This window comes from Homalodisca vitripennis, chromosome 7 (genome assembly GCF_021130785.1).
Source record: "Homalodisca vitripennis isolate AUS2020 chromosome 7, UT_GWSS_2.1, whole genome shotgun sequence".
Taxonomy (NCBI): domain Eukaryota; kingdom Metazoa; phylum Arthropoda; class Insecta; order Hemiptera; family Cicadellidae; genus Homalodisca; species Homalodisca vitripennis.
In genome coordinates this window covers 26,328,972-26,347,722 of record NC_060213.1, presented here as the reverse complement: position 1 = coordinate 26,347,722, position 18,751 = coordinate 26,328,972, and the positions used below count along the sequence as shown (strand labels likewise).

The 18,751-nt window shown below is 32.8% G+C and overlaps 1 protein-coding gene across 1 annotated transcript in view; it reads left to right on the top strand.

The window, feature by feature from the left end:
• LOC124366657 (zinc finger RNA-binding protein) overlaps positions 1–18,390 on the top strand; it is a 33,770-nt gene extending 15,380 nt beyond the window's left edge. Inside the window, exons 11-19 of the mRNA XM_046823259.1 lie at positions 791–1,001; positions 4,287–4,518; positions 5,934–6,117; positions 7,929–8,079; positions 11,496–11,593; positions 12,941–13,036; positions 14,539–14,748; positions 15,478–15,631; positions 17,821–18,390. Coding sequence (XP_046679215.1) covers positions 791–1,001; positions 4,287–4,518; positions 5,934–6,117; positions 7,929–8,079; positions 11,496–11,593; positions 12,941–13,036; positions 14,539–14,748; positions 15,478–15,631; positions 17,821–17,888 — 1,404 coding nt within the window. The 3' untranslated portion in view covers positions 17,889–18,390. The remainder of the gene's footprint in view (positions 1–790; positions 1,002–4,286; positions 4,519–5,933; positions 6,118–7,928; positions 8,080–11,495; positions 11,594–12,940; positions 13,037–14,538; positions 14,749–15,477; positions 15,632–17,820) is intronic.
• Positions 18,391–18,751: the final 361 nt, after the last annotated feature.

Genomic DNA, 18,751 nt, shown 5'->3' with positions numbered 1-18,751 from the left:
GTGTGTGTGTGTGTGTGTGTGTGTGTGTGTGTGTGTGTGTGTGTGTGTGTGTGTGTGTGTGTGTACATATTTTTTTGGAAAATATGAAGACCATATATTAGATATACTTTAGAACCAAAGGATAAATGTAAGTAATGCATTAATTATTTTTGTTTTAGTGTTGTGTTACTGGTACTGAAAAATGATTTTTTCATTATGTACATAATTTCAAGCATTGTTATGTAACTATAGTAATTATATAAAAAAGTCAACCATTATTTTTTTTCACATTAACAATGTTATAAAGAATATTAAAAAAATTCTTCCCATAGTAAAATTGTTTCTTATTAATTTGTCAAAAAAAAATAAAAACTAAAAAATAAAAATTGCTTTATACATTTTTTGGTTTTGACATGCCAAAACTAATATTATTTTATGTTGTTTCATTTGTTTTGTAACATTTTATTGTAATACAATTTTTTACAAACATTTTGATACCTCTTTCATAAAAATAGTATGAAAAATAAAAAAAATATATTCTTTTTCCGGAAGCCCGGTAATACTTCTTATTATTCCCTGGCATTTTTCGCATATGACTTGCAATATAGTTGCTAGTGCATTTCTTTTGTACTAAATTTTTTGCCTTGTGGCATTCAAAGGGTTAATGATAAGTTTGAGTTGTTTCGTCAAATATACTATTAGTTGGGTAATTTAATGTGATAATTCCCAGGAAAGTTCAAATATATATTTCTGAGTTGAATTTAAGAGGACATGTTTATCATTCGTCGAATGATGATGTTATAATTTCCAGAATTTTTTCCCACCTGGACCTCCACAGGGAGTGATGCGACGACCAGAGAGCTTTGATGACAAACACATCATTGCCAGACATGCTGCCATCTACCCTAAGGAAGCAGAGCTGCAAGCTGTGCAGAAAATAGTATCACACACTGAGAAAGCTCTCAAGTTTGTCTCTGACCACTTACTTTCCGATGCAGAGAAGAAAAGCACTATTGCTGCAGGTTAGTTTGTCTTGTGTTTAATTTGTAATTTTTTTTTGTAAATTAAATTTTAAGTTATTTTCGTATTTTGCCAATATTTTGCTGCTTGCTGCACGATAGCTTGTCAGTTATACGCTTGGCATACATCAACAACAAATCGTCTTACAAAGGAAACCTTTAGGCTTTCCAGTAACAAGTTTGTTTACAGTTTTATTCTCAACTGTTCTGTGATAATCACAAGATCAAGTAATAAAGTAGAGATGGTTTAAAAGTAGTACTTAGCTGTTATGCTAATTTTCAAGCAATTACTTAGTTTGAAGTGAATAAAAATGAAAATCCTACCAAAGTATAGTACTGCTTCACATTTGCCAGACTCATTCATGCTCCAGATTCATGTGAGTAAAACTGGGAACAACTAAAATCTTGCCGTAGTAACTGCTTTCCCTTATTACATTAAGGGAAAAAATATAAATGTTTTAACATGCTGTGCTGATCCATGATTTCAAGTTGAATTGGGTAATCTTGTTGAGTCCAAGATTTTTTTGGAAGATATTGTCACACTTGAAAGTTTGTACTTTTTAACGATTCTGGAAAAGGTGAACGGATTGTTCTGTTCTACTCTTTTCCAAAGTACCATCAGGATCTCCAACTTCATCATTGGATGATGTCATTAAGAGGTGGTTTCAGCTATTTGTGTTGTCAAGCAATTTATTGAGCCTCACGTGCTTATCTTATTGTGGGATGTAAGGAAAGAATCCACAAAAGTTGCATATAATTGATGAGGTGGTGGATCTGCAAAGATTCAATTGTTGAATCCTGTCGATTGATTTTTGATTCAGAATCTTCGGATATAAATCTGCTTCTACGCATTACTAATAGTAATTCACTCATTGTATTAAGATAATTAGTATTTTGTAAATAATACCACAGTGTTTCCTTTATTAAATGCAAAAAAGTACGGCAGAGGTGTACTTAAGTTGCTCATTTTCTAGAGCTTGGTCTCTTGTGAGCAAGAATTAAAAGAGGAATTCAGGACAGGCACAAGGCAAGGAAGATAAGAGAGGCCAAGGTTAAAGTTCACTGTACTTCTAAAAGTTCTGTATGTATGTTCATTAAAATAATGTTATAAATTTCAAGTTATACTTGGATTTTGCCAATATTTTGCTGCTTGCTGCACGATAGCTTGTCAGTTATACGCTTGGCATACATCAACAACAAATCATTTTACAGAGGAAGCTTTTTAGGCATTCCAGTAATGAATTTGTTTACAGTTTTGTTCTGGACAGTACTTTGATAATCAATAGTCTAGTGTATCTACTTAGCAAACAGGGTGCTTTATTTTTGAGTTAATTCATGATACTCCTTATGTAATTTATATGATGATTTTTTTCCAATTCTAGTTACAAGACTGGAATTAGGTATAAAGGAGTTATTTTCTAAGATTCATTGTTTTCATAGTAAGATTATTTAAGTTAGTCTTATTTATTCTAAGTACTTATATATGTATTGAAATATACATTCAGGTTTATGAATAAAATTATAGTATGATGTATCAGTTATTATTAAACTAACATCTAAATTTTTCAGTTTCCACAGTGTCAAAATATTCCTCACAGAAACAATTTTTTTTAAATTTATTCTATGCATGTTTCATTGTGCAGCTGTGTCCCACTATGGCCAATTTTTCTAAATGGCATTTTGTATGCTTAATGTGTTCACTGACTAATGTATGTGTAAATGTTTTATTTCTCCATTTTAGACTGAGCTATAGAATTAAATTTTTGTATAAAAATACAAAATGGCAGCTAGCGGTTAAATGTGACTTTTGTTTCAATTATGTGTATTATCACCCACGTAAGTTTGTGGCACCCTTTTGTGAACACCCTGGTTTAAGCATGTTTTTTTTATTTTTTCCTTATAATTGTCCTCATAGCTACTGTCACATTGCCTCTTCACTTGTATAATTATTTTAGAATAGTTTTTTTTTTTTAAGCATACAGGGCATTTATTTTAATCTTTGGATAGGTTTAACTTAAATGGATCAGTTGTAACATCCTGCTTCATCTCTTCTACTTCCACATGAGTACAAATTCTTTTAACAACAGTTTCTGCCTAGTAAATTATTTCTTCCAATACAATTATCTTTGGAGCCAAGGGAAAAATTCAGACATTTCTGGAGTAAAGAAGTTGTAGGCCCAACTGTTTCTTCATCAGTTGTGTAAATTATGTCTGTGAAAGAAACAGGATTTTTCCGGACATTTGCCATCGTTCAGTGAAACAAGAAATCAGTAACACTACGTTTTGAGATCTGCAATCTGATCTCTTCTTCAGATAAATGACTACCCCTAATACATAATTACAAACTAGGTTAAAATAAACAAATCATACCAAAGCGTTGTGGCACGCCTAAGTCAGGAATCACAACCTGTCAACTTAACTAACTAATAACATGCACTTAATAAAAAACTCACCCTCTGGACAGTTGTAGATGGTTAGTAGACGAAAGTAGACGTATTGTGACCTGTATTCTGTAGCTCAGTTTTAATGATTGGTGTTGTGTATAGTTTTTTATGAAGTGCATGTTTTTAGTTAGTGAAGTTGACAAACAACATGGTGGTTGTGATTCCTGACAGGCGTGTCTCAATGCTTTGGTATGATTTTTTTATTTTAACCTAGTTTGTAATTATGTATTAGGTTAGTCATTTACCTGAAGAAGAGATCAGATTGCAGATCTCAAAACGTAGTGTTACTGATTTCTTGTTTCACTGAACAATGGCAAATGTCCGGGAAAATCCTGTTTCCTTCACAATCCTTCTATCATCAAAAATAACCTTCAAACAAAGAAATTTTGTCTATCTTGTCAAGATGGTAATTGTCTGGTTTTTATTTACTCGCCTGAACAGGCAGATTTATGTTATTGGCAGTTTCTGTTTAACAGTGTGATCCATACCAATGGATTATACATTGTTTATGGTGGTATTTGCAAAAAAGATTTTGGATTGCTGGACGAAATGTCCAGTCGTATTTCCTAAGTTTGTTGTGATCACTCTGATTTTTCTCTACCAAGGAATGGAAAGAGACGAACGTACTTACATTGAGTTAGTCAACTCAATCTTTATTGTTGATCTATGAAAATTTTAATGTAGGTTGTTTAAAACTTCTGGTATTAGTTAGCTTTTTCTGAAAATCTGTTACTGAAACAATGAAGTCACGTGTTTAGTTATTTATGTGCATTAAAACCATATTTCAACCATTAAAACAGTTATGAAGTGTTATACCACCTTGGTTATTAAGAGTCATTTACAGGCGCAGTGAAACCTGCTGGGGTTGCAGCAGCAGGTAACAAACCAGGTGCAGTGGTGAGGCCCCCTACCCCTACTCAAGGAGTAAGGCCAGGGGCCCCACCCAGGCCTGGCCAGACCCCTGTCAGAGGTCCGACCCCCACACCCCCTACCATCAAGAAGGAACCCACCACACCACCGGCATCGGTAAAGAAAGAAGATCCGCCTAAGAAGGAGGACGGCCGTGATGGCAGTCTGTGAGTGTAAACGATTTTTGTATTCCTTACAAACTAAACTCTATTTTTAATAACTATTATTTGTCACAATACATAATCAAATAAGACAAAAACAACTCTGTTTTGGAAACAACCACGATTACTTTTGCAGAAAATTATTCTACTTGTTCTTACATAACTCGTTAAGTGTCTAAACATTATTTGGTTTATAGGGATGAAAAATATGCTCAGAATGATAACTTGCTTTTTGATCTATTATATAAAAATGAAACTGTTCGTGTGTAACAGCATCACTCACAAACGGCTGGACGGATTCGCCTAATTTTTTTTTTAATTTGTTCGTCTTGATCTGTAGAAGGTTATAGGATACTTTTTTATCCCTTTCCCGATTCAGGATTCCGCCCCACTGGTTACAGAAATACCCGTAAGAAATGCATTGCAGCAAACATATGTTATTAAGTGAAAGAGTCTTTTCAAATTTTTAATCAGCTGTTCTTTGTAAACATATATAATGCGACAAAAAATATATTTATATATAATTTAATTACTACACTTATAGTTTTAAAGCATAGAGTAAGCTTAAGAGAAACGACAAATTTTGTTTAAACTGTTTCTGCAATCACTGTTAAACATAGACTTTACTATCCAGATAATACAATTCAAATTTGACGTAAAAATTCACCTTTAACTGCAATATTTATTTAATATAAACCATGCTCATGCTTGATCAGAAGAGCAATGCAGATATCATAATTACTATCTTACGTTGGCTACAAATATAAAGAATGTTTTAAAATCAACCTTAGTTGTTTTTTTTTTGACAGAAGTATCAGGAATGTGGTACATACCTTCATAATGCGCCCAAGAAGCTCACGAAGGAACGACTATCAATTATCTCAGCAATGTTTAGAATGTGATAGAAAATGAATAAGTGAATATAGTGTACTGTTTTCAACGGGAAATTGCGTGCGAAGCCGCGGGAAACTTATTGAAATGCGCAGCGAAGCGCGCCGGGGTCCGCTAGTAATGTATATATTTGAAGACAAATCTTTGATCTTGGAACATACAAGAAAAAATTACCAGTGTTTAATAACAACAAGTTTATTTATTGTTATCAAATTTACAAAACCTGTGACACAGATTCGACACATAACCAAGCCAAATCAGTTATGCTAAAAAGCAAATATTTTATTATATTAAATAAATAACAGGAATATAACAAAAAAAAATGCAAAAAGTGAAACAGTCTCAAAAATTACAACAGAATGATATAACAATGATACATTTAAAAATATAGTCTATAAATAAAACGACATTAATAGTTTAAAATCTAATAATTTAATTAAATAGGTTATACATTATTACTAGCTCTAATACGCTAGATATAAATGTTTATCAAAACAGGACTGCATTGTTAGATGTTGTGTTGTGTGCAGGTTCTCGTTCCAGAAGGAGAAGGAAGATGGGAGGGTATTGAAGGGAGTGATGAGGGTGGGAGTGCTGGCCAAGGGCTTGTTACTCAGCGGTGACTCCCAGGTGCGGCTTGTGGTGCTCTGTACTGAGAAACCTACCCGGACACTACTCGGCAAGGTGGCTGCCAACCTTCCTCAACAGCTCAAGGTAATCACAGCATTACAGCCACACATGTGCAAACTGTATGTGTTGGAAGTCCAACTAACTAATCTTTTTATTTATTTAGTAAACAAAACTAAATTAGTTGGAAGTTTGTATTGAACTATTCTGAGAACTGAGGTATAATGTTTAACCCTATGCACTCAAAGGCAGTATTTATATTTTGTCCTTGGAGCTTGTATGGTCGCTGCCATTTTGTCGGAAGCGTCGATTAATTTTTGCTGTAATGTTATCTCTGCTCGTACTGGCCAAGATATAATACGTCCATAAATTTCCAATGTGTAAAGTTAAATTTATTTTCGTTTCTGTATGTCAAAATAGAGTTATTTAACGGTAAATAAAATTTGTTTAGCCCTTTTTGGATTTCCTAGGCTAATTTTTAAACTTTTGAGAATATCGTAGAATAGCAGTGTAGTTGTCACTAATATTTTTATCATTTATTCAGTAAGTATGGGAATGAAACACAGTTTTATAGATAAACATATACTATATTACAAATCAATAAAATTATAAAAATACAAAAGTAGACAAAGAGTGTTTATTTGGTGGCGGGCTGTCACAACTGACATTCCGCGCGTCTCCCGCAAACCACTGTTATCGCGTGGACTTTGAACCTTCTTATCGCTCGGCAACCTGTTGGACAGCCTTGCGGGAATTATGTTTCTTGCTTTCTGATAACATCCTTATGACCGTAGTAAAATATGAAAAAGTTTGGGGTTGACCAAGTAAATTGCTCAGAATTACCAAATCTTCAAATTACGAATCGTTTGGATTCGCCATTCACACAAATAATGGTAAAAACCACTAAATTAATACTGGAAACTACTGTATATAATATGAATAATTTACTTTAAAAAGAATAGGACACAACAGAAAATTAGCGATAACCGAAATACATATGCGTGTACCGGACACTTCTCACTAACTAACTGGCTAGATACCTTGACGGGAGCTCCCGTCAATGACTTTGTGAAAGGCGCGGGCCACGCCCGCTAGACAGTGTTAGGCCAATTAGAAGCAACTGCCACTCCCATTGTAACAGAATTCGAGGCAGGGCAACCCGTCTGCATGTCGCATGACTACTAGAACCATCTAGCAGCAAAATATTCAACTAACATAGCAGTAAGAAAATAAAGAAAGCAAAAACGCAGATCCACGGTAATAACGTTTTGAGCTTGTAGTGGCCCTCCGCGGATCCGTGTCAATAACGCTGGAAAGGTTAAGACGAATGACGCATAGTGGGCCTAAAGTGACAGAAACGTACAAAATTGTACTAGAAGACGTGTGCTAACTACTCTTGACTACACATAGGTGTGTACTTTTTAGAGTTTTATTCATTAAAAAAATGTAAAATTGTTCATGTCTGAGTTTTACGTAATAGTAAATGCCTACTTTATAATATTTTATATATTTTTTAACAATATACATATAAGAGTTAAGTTTCACAAATGTATGTTTATCTTTGTATTAGAAAGATTCATTGAAAATCAATTTTAAATTAGTTCTCGTTTCTTCTTTAAACATTTTAAATTACTATGCAAATAATGCAGATGATATTGAAAAATTCTTCTGATCTGGGGAGGCAACCAACAAATATGGCCACCAAGCTGTCAATGAAAATAGCGCAGCCATCTGTACTGGCCATACGAGTTGTGAGGGAAAAAGACACAACTTTCTTGATCTTCCTCTTGTCTTTGTATAAAAAAAATATGAAACACCTTAGATTTTTTACAAATACTGAATATTAAAAATATCTATCAAAGCCTTGTCATCTAATGGAATGTTATGTGCTGCTGCAGGCTGTGGCTCCCGAGGACTCATACACTGTGGAGATGAAGGCTGACCAAGGCGCTGTGACTGTAAGTGCCTCGACCGAGCCCAAGATCGTGGTGACTGTGTCTCTTACCTCTCCACTAATGAGGGAACCTGTCCTGTTAGAGTCCACCGGAGGTAAGTGTCATTCAGTGACACTCTGCTTAGTCGTCACACTAGGCGATTTCACTGGCAACTATTCTATCTACTTGTGTACTGAACAAATGGATTGGTTTTGTACTATTTTGTGTTGACCTTGAACAAATTTAACTGATGTTACAATCTCCATCTCAAAAACTTGTGTTAGCTATCGGTCATAATGAATATAACCAAGATTTTGTAATTGCCTTTGAACTATTGGTTTCTAAGTTTAGTGTTTTAAAGAGCTCTAATATCCGATTACAATGCTTATCCTTGCAATTTATATGTAAACTGTGATTTCTGGCTTTATAAAATTAAAATATGATCAGTATGTTGTTATTCTCAATCAAACTGCTGATTTACTAACAACTCAACAGGGTTTGATTTAATTCACACTAGTTTTCAATTCAAACTGTAATTGTTTTTAGGTATAAAAAGTTTCTGTTCAGATTCCAAAATATTCTGTAGGATTAAAGAAAACAAGAATTAATTCTTATTAAAGGACTTTAAGACAAATTAGTAACAAGATCGAATATGCAGTTTTTATTTCCTAAAGGATATAAAGCCAAGTGAATATCGTCTAGTGTACATGTAGGCTAAAATTAATACTTTTCACGGTCTTCATTGTTTTCTTTGTAAAATGATTTTAATGTATTTTGCAGCATTATTCTGCTGATATACACCTTCTGTATTATCTTCATTATTAATTTTCACATCATTTATCTCACGGCACTTAGGAAAGCTGGAAGTACTGCTCTGCAAAAGTAATAAGTATTAATTCATTTGGTTGTGTAACCAGTAAAACTGTTCAAATGAATACACCTTAGGTTAGGTTGGTTTTAGACCTTATTTGTTTGAAGGTTTGGTGGGGAAATGCTAATGAACTTACCCATGTTGTAAGAGTTCTTAAATAACTATTTCACCCCTTTTGAGAAGATTGCTATATGATAAGGTAGATCAGTTTGTACATTAAGTGCTGAGACCACTACATGAGACAGTTCATTGAATAAAAATAATTTAACCTTTGAGAAATTGTGATCCATGTTTTGATGAATCAAATCTTTACTAATTATGTTATTCTTTAATAATAAATTAACTGTGAAGTCGGGCTAAATGATAGAGACAAAATTGTGTATTCTAAATTGTAAATTATAAACACTATTCACATATTAGTAATTTTTTCTACTTTAATATTTTTATACTATTTCAAAACTATATTAATGAAACAAAATGTTCAGCAATAAAGATTTTACTTACTTTTCTGACAAATACATTTTTTGTGTTTTTAATGGCCAGTTATTAATATTGTTGGCTTTTATAAATATGATAAAATGTAATTTTATTTTCATAAATCATGTCATAATGCTAACTCACATGTAGCACAGTTGGCAGAGGAGGTTTTTTTTATGTAGACAATATTTTATTATATTACGTTTTATTTCGCTTGAGAATTCTTCAACTTGGTTAAGTTCTTTTACGTTGTAATTATTATTTATTATTAATTTTATGTATTGATTAAAAATTTATCAACCATTTAATCTCTGAAGTGGTTCTTTGTCTTATGAAAGTCTGCTACATTGTATATAACCTTTGTAGTTAGCTGTTTACAATTACAGGCAAAATTACGGGCAAAAATTTTGCGATTAAAAGAGACAATCACCATAATATAAGGTAAACTAGGGATGTGTTGATTATGATACTATTGGACACCCTTAGTGGTATTAACAATTGTAAATACTGCGGATCTCTTTCAGCATTACGCAAATCACTGACTCGTAAAACTTGTTTTTGTTTTATCTTGTTTATGAAAGGCATAGATAAATGATTAATAATTATTGTTTTATAAATAATACTTTGATTTTAGTTCACATTCTCTATACTTATGTTCGTACATTACTTTGAGTCTGCTGTGTCTATTGTGGATGACGTCTAAGCAGTAGTAAGCAAATTACTGATCGCTCATTTTTATCTCATTTTGTTTATGAGAAATTATCATAATTTTGTAAATAATATTTATCTTGCATTCCTATTTCCTATGTCTGTTTGGGAATTGCTGTGCGGAAAACAAATAGGTGATCGCTAATTTCTATTTGTTTATATTTGTGTGACATATATGTATGTTCATATCTTTCAATTTTTTTATCATGGTTAAGTGTGGTTTAAAAGGCCTAACGGGCTTTAGCAGTAACAAAGCTAAACCATTTTGCATATTACAAGGAATACAGGATTCGCTATCGAATTCAAAATCGGGAATTGGGACCACAATTTTAGTATCGTTATCAGTATCTTAATCAATTTTTTTGTATCAACTCATCCCTAGTAAAACATAATTATTTTTAATGTATTTAAAATTGTATCTTTAATAGAACATAAAACTGCATAAAATTACGAAAATAAAACATATTTGACATGAGCTAAAAATTTTTTTGAAGGAGTTAAGTTTAGTGGTGTTTAAGCGAGATGGGTTATGATGAGAACCTAGTATTGGATTTGTGTAGAGTGTTTACAATCTATACTAAACTAAAAAAAATCTGTCGAATCATAATACAAAGAAAACAGAAAACCCTGAAACGATAGAGTTAAATCGTCCAAGGGCCGAACAACCTTTACAGTTAATTGCAGATTATAGTTTGTCAGGCTCAAGATGAAGAGTGTTTGGCCCATGGAGGAACGAAGAAGAATTGGCCTCACCAGATTCAGAGAAGGAACCCTTGTAACTTGCCATTTTCACTAATAACTTGTAACTTACTCTTGCAACTCTTGAGATTCCAGGTGTTCCAATCAGGGTCTGGTTTGGTTGAGAAACCAAGGATTTTTGACCATAAGTGTGTGAGGCGAACCCATTGAGTGCAGGTGGTAGGAAAATTTTGTGTTTATAAAATTGTTCAAATTTCCATTCCGTAGAGTGTTAATGTCTTTGGAATACAATTGTTTATTTTTGTTTTTTCATGGTTTTTGTAAGATATGAAATCAGCATACCTGTGGGTGAAACCTACCTACGTTAGGATCCTAATTGATTAAGCATGGCCAGTATGACATGAATAATTGTATTAGACAATCCACTTGTGTTAATTTTTATATGCCAGAACCTTTATGTTGACAACTCTTGAGATGGTAAGATGTGGAAAGCAAATGGCTAGTGTTATTAAGTTATTTTGTAAGATTTTTTTTATCAATATTTCCAAATCATGCTATTCAAACTTTTTACTCGAAATAGAAAATAGTACATTTTTTGTTTTTGTTTTTATTATTACTAAATGAATGTGGTGAACGATGAGTAATAGGAAGGTTAGGCCCACCCACATAGTCACAGAGTGGCAGTGAAATGGCGTAGCCTCACAGCTGAATGGCGTTGGAACGCAAATGTTTGAACGCAATTCACTTGCTTCATGGTCAAACACCCTTGTCTGCAGATGGTGTGTCAGCGCCCGCTAAGGACCCGCCCGATGTACTCAGCAAGCAGAAATGTTTGGACGCGTTGGCTGCTCTCAGGCATGCCAAATGGTTCCAGGTTGGCATCACTTATTTCTTACAGTTACACTTTGCAGCCTTGCCTTAGTAGTGCCACTCCCGTCAAGCCCTTCTTATTTCTACTCACTTGAGAGTTGACAACAAAAATTAATTGTACACAAGTAGTTTAGCCAGTTCAAACATTGACATTATAAAGTACAGTCTGTTTATTTGAAGTGAATGGGACCGAGCACCTCAAAACTAGTTTAATTCAACTAAACAATGTTTTTGTACTTTGTTGCATAAGAATAAAATATATATTACAAATACAATACAGTAGAGTATCTTTGAACAAATTTATTCTAGATTTTCACCTAAATCTATTACATATTTTGCCTTTGCTTACTGTTCTGGCATCACAAATCCAGAATATATCATGCGCTGTAGTCCCATCTTTTTCTACACCTGGCAAATTCTGTAACAGTTCACCCATTCGTTTTGTTTTAAGTTACGTTAAATAATAGATAATAATATAAACACGGTATGAACGTGTTTAAACACTTTTTCACATGTAAAGCATAATACAAAGCATCTTGTTTCCTATTGAATCATCAGCTGTTCCATACTCTAGAAGATATGTACACTATACAAATAATAATCTATCAAAAATCTCTGCACACTTCAAATTTTTTTAAGGTGCTTCTGTTTTAGAAAATTTGGGTATTTTGAACTTTTTTTAGTTATCTTTTAGTATCACATGAAAAATCTGTACTTTATTTAGTCTACTTTGATCTGATCACTAAACAAATTTGCTGTAAAACAATTTTAAACTTTTGAAAATCCTAACACTCATGTACCTCTTGACCTGTAAATGAAGATAAATAAGGATAATTTATACATGAATGCCTAACCACCCATTGCTATCTTACTAGTTTTAAATATAACTGAAAGAACAAACTTTGTTTATAACTTTTAACTTTGTATGTGAATTCGCTGGGTTTTTAGTTTGGCTTTTTTATTTGACAAAATATTCCTATGAAATAATAAGGGCTTTTTTCATTGTCAGTAAAAGTGAAGATATTTAGACACTACTGTCTAGTTAGGTTAAGCTATAAATAAGGTAAATTTTGTTTTATTTTAACATTTTCTTCGTTAAATTTGAATGTTTATACTAAGGGAAGTATGAGTACTTCAAGTATTTTATTTAGAATTCTGTTCTCAATTTTAATTTTGACGTTAATTTTAAATTACTTTATTCTACAAGGCTGGAAAGTTATATTAAAGAAAAGCCATGTTTTCCAAATTAAATGTTTAAAAATTTAATTTTTCCATTTGTTTTTTTTTTTGTATGGATGTTTAGTATGGTAAACAGTAGGGAGTATAAGTATTAAAGGTGTTTGTTGTTTAGGCTAGGGCTACGGGACTCCAGAGTTGTGTCATGATCATCAGGATCCTTAGGGATCTCTGCCGCAGGAACCCCACCTGGGCACCCCTCAACCCCTGGGTGAGTAGAACTACTTGAACCAGCGATAGAGTGTGTGTGACACTCGAAATATAGACAAATTTTTTATGATTTCTTAGAATTTACTTTAAAAGTAAAGAAAAATTCTATTTTTAGGTCTATTGTTAAATGCATGATTAACGTTTGGTTATCAAAAATGTACCAACCCCAAAAGTTTTGAAATTAAACTTTATTGAATAAATATAACCAAAAATGAAAATAACCGAACAGAAAGATAATACTTTTTGGCATGCTTGATCCAAGTGAGTGGGTGCATTGCCTGAAAATGATGCTTATTTTCAATTAGAATCATTTTAGAGTAGCCTAACATACTTAACTAGTATTTACGTAATCAGATTTGGATTACTTAAGATCAGTAAACCTACTTGCTGAAGATACTTGGTTATCTTGACAATATTGAATAATATAATAAACTTCTGTCTTCCAGGGTTTAAATAGGGTGTCAAAATAACTCCCACTACAAATCTGCTCTGGTTATTGGAGCAAACAATACTTCAGAACTAAAAACTCAATATTTGCTTGGTGTTGTCTCATGCACGAAAAATTGTCAAGGCAAATTTTACCCTCAATCAGGACAAATCTTGAAATTCATCCAAAACTGTTTGGTCTTAACAACCTAATTCGATCTTGGACTCGTTTTCTTCTCTCACCTCCTCTTTCACAGGCACATATCCATGGATCTATGGCACGGTTTATATTTGGGTTTGGCAAGATTCCTTGTACATGTGTAGGATTTAATACATTAAGTACTTTCACAATTTTGTTTTCTGTTGGCTGCTGTTGGTCCTAATACCCATCACTGAAGAATGTAGTTTGCAAAAACTTTTTACTTTATTTATGTAACTTACAACTTGATTATGTTACTTTTCCATTTAATAAATTTAAAATACATTTTACTCTCAGTTTTTGTATAAAGGCTGTATAACAAATTATGTACTCCTTAAATGGGTTTATTTAATTCAGATTACTTAGAACCCATTAGTTCAGATTAAAGATGTTCTAGTTTTCTATTTTTTTAAGAGCATATTTTTCAATTTTTATAGGATATTTAACCCTCCCAAGACATTAAAGAAGAAAAATAATTGTAGGTCTGTAGGTGCTAGTGTCACAGTATTGGACATGGTTGTCTGATAAAATAACATAAATGTAGGAAAACTAGTATCCACATTACAATGTGCCACCCAGTAGGAATCTCAGTACAGCCAGAATGATCTAAAATCTAGAAACTTAGCACAACCATAAACTCTGCCATAGACTCATGCACTGGCTGCAGTGCTGGTCTAGATCACAATATATTGAATGTGTTCAATACAATAATAAACAATTTCAATAAAAAATAAGCTATGTGGTTGTTTTTTACTTTTAAATACATAAAGATGTTTAATAAGACCAGTGAGTATGAGAAGTATTTAGTCTTTACTGTGTGTAAATGTTGAAATATGTATCCAGTGTGTGTTCTAATTTGCCTCTTCTCTCTACTATAGGCAATGGAGCTCCTCACCGAGAAGGTGGTGAGTTCTGCCGGTGGTCCCATGCCACCTGGTGAGGCGCTGCGCAGAATCTTAGAGGCGTTGTCGTCAGGAGTGTTGCTTCCACATGGACCTGGACTACTGGACCCGTGCGAGAAGGAGCCTGTTGATGCCAGCGCAGGTCTAACACCACAGCAAAGAGAGGATCTCACGGCCAGTGCTCAGGTGTGTATACAGTTAGTGTAGAATTTGGTAAAGTTAGTCTATAAATTAATGTTGAATATCAAAACCAATAAAATAATGACGTAACTGTTTATATAGAATTTCAAATTTTGAAATTTGTCTCTGTCTTGGGCAGGAAATTGTATTTGTATATATTTGGTGAAAATGAAGTTTTGGGATTCTGGAGTAAAATTGAATTTAGCTTTAAAGGTTTACAACCCAAATAAGAGCTTATCTATGGCTTTATATTCATTTTTTAAGCTATAGGTTATTAGCTCTTTAGCTAAGATAGTTTACCTGATATGCTAGAAATTATAACTCCTATCATTGGGTCTCTTTAGGAAAATTCCAGTTATGCTTTGCAAAATAACATAATGTAAATAATAATATTTTAATAAAATAATTGCATTATTTATTTTGTAATCAAATATTTTGAAAATATTAGTATTGGACTGCTGTGAAAAGAGCTGCAGTATTCTGATTATTGTGGTATTCAGGTACAGAATATTGGTATTGACCCATCCCCAATAAATTTATGCACAATGAGTTATATCAAGTAATAAAAGATGAAATGCAAATATAGTTATTATGTCTTACATCACTAAATAAAAGTAGTACTTGGTTGCAAAGCGCAATTTTAGTAAACATAATTTTCAAAGATGAGAGTTATCTTATTTATGTTAAAAATTACTGATTTTCTCTAGACTAAGTACTGTCTGTGTTTTATTACAGCATGCCTTGCGATTGTTTGCGTTCCGCCAAATCCACAAGGTGCTAGGCATGGAGATGCTGCCGCAGACCAAGTTCATACCAAAGTACAACAACTACCGGTTCGGCCGCAAGCGGAGACGTGACAATAGCAACGGGGAAGGTAATGATTCTGAAGGTGAGCAGTGGCCATTTAGATGATTTTCACTGTTTTCTGCCACACAGGGATGTTACAATATATAGGAACAAAATTTCAATTGTTAATGATTCAATTTATTTTGATAAGACCATATAATTCTTGTGTCATTTTGGGGCCTACTTTTCAAAACTTTTCTGTGTGAAGTTCTGAGTTGTTTTCAACTAATATGTAACGAAGATATTATATTGGTTAATAAATTTGTCTTTTAAAGGAAACAATCCATGGAAAATAATAGTATAAACTAGCATGGGTTAAAATTAAAATATTCCACATTCAAAACTTTCTTATAGTCAAGTTGATTTATAGATTGTCTAAATTTTACTTGTTTTAACAGTATTATTAGAAGAGTTGGAGAAATTTTGTTTCTATCAGTCATCCTGTCTCGAAAACTAATTTACCTGTACACTTGATACTTTTCATGAAGCTTCATTTATATATTAGCAACACTTGAATTAGATACTGCTTTATAAACTACCTCTAGTTTTGTATTGGCTTACAGAAACATTTATTGTAAATAAAAGAACCCCCCCCCCCCCCCCAATTAAAATTGCAGACATCCTAGAAGAAACATTTTCCTACTGCAAATTAAGACAGTTTACCAATCAAATACCGTCAAATAGCTGTGATTGGTTGAAAATAACGTATTTTGTGAGTTCCGTTGTCAGGATTGACATGCTCAACAATTCAAAATGTGGTAAAAATAGTGTTTTTGTTTGGATTTTAACACCTTATGCAGGTTATATTCATTACAGAGTTGTTTGAAATCCCATTATTTATTCTGAGTGGCCACCTGATAGAAAGTGAAGGATAAGCTGTAAATCTCATAAATAAAGGTTTTTAGTAACATAGCAAAAAATTATTTTAATAACCTTTTGAATTGGAGCTGGTCTATCCATTACATTGTATCCTTGAGACCATGATTAAAGATCTATAATATTAGTGTTGTCTCTAAATTGGTATTTATTGAGACACAAATGTATTGTGTGGTTGATGATGCAATCTATGGTTGACTGCACTGATATTTAATATTTAATCTATGGTTGACATATTTAATATACTATAGCCTAATTATAGTTGTAAAATTAATTTGATTAATTTTCTGTGATAAAATTTGCTTATATTGTAACTATGTATAATTGATAACATTTTGTTTTTGTGCGGGGCATTTATTATGTAATTAATTAGATATACCAATACAAATTGCTAGAGATGCCATTGATACATTTTACCATTTCAATAACACCTAAAAGTCTATGATTTGAGTCCAAAAGATTTTAATTGTTAACATGAGAAGCATTTCTGGGCTTACTTTGAACAACTTGAATTTATAATTGTAAGAAGGGTCTTTGTGTTTATGAACAGAAAAATTAATTCTGGCCACATCCGTGGTTATGGGATGTTCTCTGCCTCAGGTCGGTTATAAATGACCATGTCCTGTCCCTCAGTTTGTCAGGCCACTAAGCGTAGCCCACTATATTGCACAAGTTTTAAATTCAATCCATGTATAGTTGTGGCTGGAAAGTGCTGTGACCTCTAGGCCAAATAATGAACTAAATTAATATTTCTCCATTTGCAGCACATACTGTAGTACACATCGTTCAGAATGATTTTTTACCCTAGTGCATTCGGTGGAGACGAAGCTCAAAATATGGAAACGAGATAGTATTCTGTTGATACTGGAGACCTCATTGACACAGATTACATTTTTAATCTACAAATAAAATTACTTTTAAAACAGATTAACCTATAACTTAAATTGCATATTACTTGGTTTGCTTGAAAGCAAATAATAAATAAATAACCTATTGGTAAAATTTCAACCTTAAATTGAAGTTAATAAACTTTGTAAATTATTTGAGAGTGTAATTTAAAGAACTGACGTTCAAATACTGATTTTTTAATGTGAGTAAGAGTGTGATGTACATAGTTACGCAAGTTCCTAGTGGTGATGTAGAACACAGCTGGCCACTGCATGGCTTGGCGAGCTGAGAAGATAACCACTTGAGGCTAAATTCGAACTGAGCTAGAAATAAGTCGAGGCCACATTTATGGTCTTCCAATCGCAAAGGGTTAAATGTTATAGAATTTTATGGAATGAGAAAGATCATTTTCTAAGTATGAGTCTGTTATCTCTGCCAAATACTAATGAAATAAATGATTTATTACAGCTGGAGATGGAAAGAAGGACAAGAAGGATGGTGACGCTGTTGTAAAAATGGAGACGGATAAGAAGTAATTCTGATATTTGGAGTAAACTTTATCAATATTAACTAAGAATCAGTGTCAGTCCACCCAGCTAGTGTTAAACTCTTCAATGTTTATAAGGATAATACAGATTAGTCAATCAATGTTATTGTATATTTTCAGTGTGCAGTATTGCAATTAGTTTTATTTTGATGAAGTCAACAGCACTTTCAATAAATACTGCTTCCTAGACAACATGGTCTCCTCTGGGCCACCTACTACATACTATAATATTAAGTAGGTTATGATCAAATTAAATTATTTTACATTGAAGTGAATAAACTGATAGGTTAAACAATTTCACTTCCGACTTGCTTTTTTTAAAGATTTTGCAAATTTTGTGTTTTATGTTTACTAGACCTGTTTTTCTTTTAGATTAAGTTAATGTTATTTAGTGAGGAGTATTAATTTAGTTTTATTATCACTCACAGATAATATTCCTATTTGTTAATTTGTAAAACTTGTATAATTTCTGAATAAATTAATATGAATTAGATGTGATTTTTATTGGAAGACTCCCCGAAATATTAATTCTTTCCAGATTTAGCCCTTTGAACCCCAAATGATGATTCCATCACTCCCAAACAAATCCATAAGAAATCTATTATAGGTGTCTTACACCTACACTCACTGTTTTTATACAAAAGGGGATTGCACAGCTGGTTTTGTTTCACATATTTCTGAAGTTCAAACGGTTTTATAATATAGATTATAAAACACAGATAGATATAGATTATTTTGGTTTTATAATTGTACACCTGCCTACATGAGAAAGATGGGTTATATGAACAGTGGCAAAAGATTTGAGATGAAACTCTTCTGAATTTTTAACAAACAAAGCAGATTGCTGTCTTG